Source organism: Grampus griseus (genome assembly GCF_964374135.1).
Source record: "Grampus griseus genome assembly, chromosome: X".
In the NCBI taxonomy this organism is placed as follows: domain Eukaryota; kingdom Metazoa; phylum Chordata; class Mammalia; order Artiodactyla; family Delphinidae; genus Grampus; species Grampus griseus.
In genome coordinates this window covers 92279015-92285014 of record NC_138999.1, presented here as the reverse complement: position 1 = coordinate 92285014, position 6000 = coordinate 92279015, and the positions used below count along the sequence as shown (strand labels likewise).

The following is a 6000-nucleotide window of genomic DNA, read 5'->3' as shown; positions in this document are numbered from 1 at the left end:
TGTAGCCTAAGAGGCCGGTGAGGGGGAGTCCTGGGGGTAAGAGCAGAGGGGGTGGAATCACAGAGCCCTGGAGCTGGAATTCCTCTTAGGCTCTCTCTCTCTATAACATCCATGCAGGGATTTGGGACAAGTGACCTTAGAGACTGGGTCAAAGGGTGCTAGGAGAAATGCCCCTCATGTGCCAGGAGTGCCCTGCACGGTAATGAGTACATGCGTGCGTCGAACAGTTAGAGCTGTTACAGGTTCATCCGCCAGGAGGAAATGCGAGGTGCCTTCCTGGCCCCTCCAGGCTCCTCCACTTGCCTGGGACAGTGGCTAGGGGAAGTCAGCCTGGACCAGGCTGAAATAAAAGAGATCACGTCAGTGGCTCAGGGCTTGGAACCCAAGGCCCTGGACCAGGTGAGGCTGGCCTTGAGGACTAAAGCTCTGCCCCAAGACACAGAGAGGCGTGCTAGGGATTTTCAGAGGGCCCACCACACCCTGCTAATGCATTTCCTGCTCTTCATTTTGCAGCAAGACCCAGGGGTTCACAACTGGCACCTATGCTGTGGCCACCGGCAGGATCTGCTCACTGGAGTCCTCCCTCACCATGTGTCGGCTGCCACTGCAGCCTGTTTGGCGGTGAAGGATGTGCAACCTCGCATTATGGCCTGTTTACAGCCCGGTGGAGCCACAGTGATGGAATCTGTACGGATTCCTTTGCTGCTTCTGCTTATCGCTGTACAGGGGCAGCGAGGCCCAAAGGAGACCAAACCCTGGTCTTTCAACAGTTCCCTGGGCCCCTCCGGATCGCCCCTCTGTCTTGCGGAGCTGGAGAGGGGCTGAGAGGAGGCCTCTGACCCCAGTTAACAATCAGGAGGCCAAGTACTTGGGAAGACACAAAGCTTTTGTTTACATATCAAATCCCCCAAGTAGTAAACAGGCCAATACTCAGTGCAGCGTTCACAATGCCCCCCAGCAAGCGAGACAGATGGACCACAGGCCTTAAAGGAAGGCCAGGAAATGGGCATTTTTAGAAGTTCCAAGACTTGAGCCAAATAAGAGTGAGGGCCACACAAGGCTTTCACAAGCGTTGTGCTGAGCTGAGAGGGAGAAATGGCAGCGGGTCACTGTGCAAGGAAGATTACGGATGCTCCGTCCGGACAGAAGGGTGCTGGTTAAAACCTCACCAGAATGGACATTTATTTATTTATTTTTAACATCTTTATTGGAGTATAATTGCCTTACAATGGTATGTTAGTTTCTGCTGTATAACAAAGTGAATCAGCTATACATATATCCCCATATCTCTTCCCTCTTGCATCTCCCTCCCTCCCACCCTCCCTATCCCACCCCTGTAGGTGGTCACAAAGCACCGAGCTGATCTCCCTGTGCTATGCGGCTGCTTCCCACTAGCTCTCTGTTTTACATTTGGTAGTGTGTATATGTCCTTGCCACTCTCTCACTTTGTCCCAGCTTACCCTTCCCCCTCCCTGTGTCCTCAAGTCCATTCTCTAGTAGGTATGCATCTTTATTCCTGTCCTGCCCCTAGGTTCTTCATGACCATTTTTTTTTAGATTCCATATATATGCATTAGCATACAGTATTTGTTTTTCTCTTTCTGACTTACTTCACTCTGTATGACAGACTCTAGGTCCATCCACCTGACTACAAATAACTCAATTTCGTTTCTTTTTATGGCTGAGTAATATTCCCTTGTATATATGTGCCACCTCTTCTTTATCCATTCATCTGTCAATGGACACTTAGGTTGTTTCCATCTCCGGGCTACTGTAAATAGAGCTGCAATGAACATTTTGGAACATTTTGGTACCAATGAACATTTGGTACATTTTGATTCTTTTTGAATTATGGTTTTCTCAGGGTATATGCCCAGTAGTGGGATTGCTGGGTCGTATGGTAGTTCTCTCTGTAGTTTTTTAAGGAACCTCCATACTGTTCTCCATAGTGGCTGTATCGATTCACATTCCCACCAGCAGTGCAAGAGGGTTCCCTTTTCTCCACACCCTCTCCAGCATTTATTGTTTGTAGATTTTTTGATGAAGGCCACAGAATGGACACTTATTGTCCCTGCTCATTTATCCTTCCCCTAGGATGCCACATCCTATTTATGGTTTCCATAACTGCACTTCAGGCTCCTTGGGCTTCTCCACCAACCTCTCTGCCGACCTTGCACTCATTATGATAATTGCACCCACCTGACTTCTGATGGTTACACTCAGCCATAGGGTCTCTGTCTTTTCAGAGCTCTACAATGACCACTGCCATAGTGAGCCTACTGTCATGGCCTCTCCTCTGGACAGGCCGAACCTACAGAGGAGAACCACCACTGAATTTCTTAGTGGTGCCGGTAGCCCTCTCAGCCGCATGCTTCTCAGAGCCGTGGTAAATGGTGTATCCTGTGCCTTTCTGTTTGCGTTTTGCAGCCTTTTCAGTATGTCCATCCAATATGCTCACTTCTGAATCCTTTCATCCCTTATTCCACTATTTCCATAGCAATGCTGGCATTTCGACCTCACTTAGTGTGGATCATCATGTTTTCTATACCTCTAGGAGCTGTCCTAGTAGTGAGTTTGCACCACCTCTTGTGGTCCTTGCCAGGGTATTAAATCCTATTTTCCAGGGGAGTGTTCCTACATTGATAAACTCTCCTCTTCCAACTTTATAGTCTAGCTCCCTTGATCAAGCGATCTCAGAATCCAATGTTATGTGTACTTTTCTAGGTCCTGCCGATCTATGCAGGCTAGGCCATGCAGCTCCTGGGGGCATAGTTACTTTCCTCCCTTATCAAGCCTAGCATGTTCATGCTATGCCTTAACCCTTGTTATATGCCTAGTGGCCAAGAGGGGAAGTGAAGGTACATTTTGTCTTGTGGTGGAGAAGCTCTGCATCATCTCCAAGTAAGGGGTGGGGAGACTATTAGTAGGGAAGTCAGGCCAATTCTACAGGCTCAGAGGGTTCAGGGAAATCTGGGGATTCAAGATTTTGGTGACATCCATCTAGATGTCCCCAAACTGTATGTCAGGGTCCTATGCTTTCCCAGGAAGCATCCTGACTTTGGCACAGCAAACCTGTCTCCATTGGGAATTTAATCTTCTTTGGAGCTCAATAACCACCAAATTCTATTGGTCTTATAGCTACTTTTTCACCCTGTTTCTCAAATACTTGATATATCACACCAGATCATATGTTCCCCTTCTACCAGTATACCAACCCAATTCACCACCCGGTGAAAGTCTTAACAGTAATAGGACTGCCACCTTGTGGCAGGGGGCTATCTGTGATCCACCTACCCCTCTGCGATGCGGTCCTCCTTGCCAACTGGGCAGTGAACGATCTAGCTCCCAAATCCCAGCTAAGTGCTGACTTTCCCGGGTAACACCCAGTTTCAAGTGTCGTAATTTGAGTTCCCCAGGAAGCCAACTCTATGACAGAATGTAGCATGCAAGAAGCCTATTAAGAGATGTCTTTTGGAATAACACCTGTGGAAGGAGCAGTCCTGAGCAGAGGGGAAAGTTGAGCTGCGCTGTAGGCCTAACAGCAGCCTCTGCCAGCCCCACAGAGAGATCTGGAGTTACAATGACCCTTCCGAATTATCCCAAGTTGAGCTGAGATGGTCAAGCCTCTATAGCCTTTCTTTGGTCAGTCACTGCTGTGCGCTGCCCCAGAAAACTTTGTGACCTTGAGTGAGGCAACTCTCTGTACCTGCGGCAATCCCTGAAGGGGCTAACAGAGGCAGCTTTCCAACAGTGCTCTCTGCACCTCAGGCAGAAAGTCCTTTATTGAAATGGGAGATGGGCTGGCACATCACAGTATCCAACACAGGCACCAACTCTTTAAGAATTGTCAATTAGGGCTTCCCTGGTGGCGCAGTGGTTGAGAGTCCGCCTGCCGATGCAGGGGACACGGGTTTGTGCCCCGGTACGGGAAGATCCCACATGCCGTGGAGCGGCTGGGCCCGTGAGCCATGGCCGCTGAGCCTGCGCGTCCGGAGCCTGTGCTCCGCGACGGGAGAGACCACAACAGCGAGAGGCCCGCGTACCGCAAAAATAAAAAAATAAAAAAAAATAAAAAATAAAAAAAAAGAATTGTTAATTAAAAGTAAAGAATTAAGCATTTATCCTGCCCTTCCTATGTGAACTGTATTTCAGAGTAACCAAATAGCCATGGTTGATGAGGAGAAATTCTGTACAGAGGGATACAGTTAATAAATTACAAGAAATGATGAGATTAGTTTATCATTGTTTTGCAGCCCTAATAAAATATTTTTTTCAGGCAATGAACATCAATTGATGAAACTACAAAGTAAAAGATCGATGGGAAACTTTATAATGGACCGTTCAAGCTGCCTCTGCTTGAACCCACTCATCAATCTGAACACCACTGACTGTTAGACAGTCTGTACTTTCTGATGTGTTGCAATAGGAAGTACATAACACCATCTCTGAGCATTCCTGTTTTAAAAAACTTTGTACTGGAATCTACTGAAGGCTTTAGAGCCAACTTCTGGTTTATAGTTATGTCAACTTTATTCCTCTAATGAGAGGAGCAACCTAAGTAACAACAAAAATAAGTAAACAGACAAATGATTATGTAGGACATTCAACAGTACAAGGGACTTGATTTCTTCAACAACTCAATAGAATGAAGGAAAAAAAAGAGGGGAGACTGTTTTAGATTAAAGTAGATTTAAGACACATAACCAGGTACAATGTGTGCCTCTTGTTTGGATCTAGATTTAAACAAACCAAATGTAAAAAGACATTTTTTGAGATAATTGAGGAAATCAGACTATGGCTGGGTATTAGAGAACATCAAAGAACTGTTATGAATTTTGTTTAGTGCAAAAGTGGCATTGTGGCTGTATATCTTAGAAATGTCCATATTTTTAGAGGACAATGAAGTATATAGGGTAAAATGACATGCTGTTTGAAATTTGCTCTAAAATACAGAAATAAAAAAATAAAAGAATATATAAAGCAGATATAGAAAAGCCCTGATAGTTTTTTAAAATTTTTTAATTGAAATATAGTTGATTTACAATGTTGTGTTAGTTTCAGGTGTACAGCAAAGTGATTCAGTTTTTGAATTTGAGTAATAAGTACCTGGGAATTCATTTTATCATTCTTTGTACTTTTGGGTATTTAAAAAAAATTTAAGACGCCAAAAAAAAAAAAAAGACAAATTCAAAGGACCCAATGGGGGAAATAATGCTCAAAGGGTATAAATATACAATAAACATTTGAGAAGATATTCAACTACACTGAAAGGGAAATGCAAATTAGAACAATAAGGAGATAGTATTTTTTTATATTTATTTATTTATTTATTTTTTGCGGTACACGGGCCTCTCACTGCTGTGGCCTCTCCCGTTGTGGAGCACAGGCTCTGGACGCGCAGGCTCAGCAGCCATGGCTCACGGGCCCAGCCGCTCCGCAGCATGTGGGATCTTCCCGGACCGGGGCACGAACCCATGTCCCCTGCATCGGCAGGCGGGCTCTCAACCACTGCGCCACCAGGGAAGCCCGAGATAGTATTTTTTATTCAAAAGATTGACAGAAAGTTGAAAGATCAAAGCTATGTGGTGCTATGAATGTGGCAAAATCGCTAACTGCTTCTGGGAGGGCAAGTTGCCTCCATCTTACAGTATTCGTTAAGAGTAAATCACACACATGCTATTAGACACAACAATATTCTGTAGAAATAATTGCACCAGAAATTCATGATCTGTACATGAGGATGTCTGAGGCAGCACTTTTTTCATTGGCCAAAAATAAATAAATGGAAAACAATATGAAATATCACAAAGGAATGGTCAAATAATGGTTCATCTGTACCAGGGAACATTATATTTAAAAAATAAATAAAAATCTCTTCTCTGTAATCAAAGTGTATGTTTAATAGTACAAAAACTAGAAAATACAAACAAGAAAAAAAAAGGGAAAATATTCATAATTCCAGACCTGGAGATATCATCTTGAAATATATCATTTCAGGTGT

At 44.5% G+C, this 6000-nt stretch overlaps 1 protein-coding gene across 1 annotated transcript in view; it reads left to right on the top strand.

Annotated features, from left to right (window-relative positions):
- Window positions 1-261: 261 nt before the first annotated feature.
- MORC4 (MORC family CW-type zinc finger 4) overlaps window positions 262-6000 on the top strand; it is a gene marked incomplete at its 5' end in the record, with an annotated part of 57119 nt that continues 51380 nt past the window's right edge. Inside the window, 2 exons of the mRNA XM_082646876.1 lie at window positions 262-399; window positions 514-664. Of these exons, the coding sequence (XP_082503002.1) occupies window positions 262-399; window positions 514-664 (289 nt within the window). The remainder of the gene's footprint in view (window positions 400-513; window positions 665-6000) is intronic.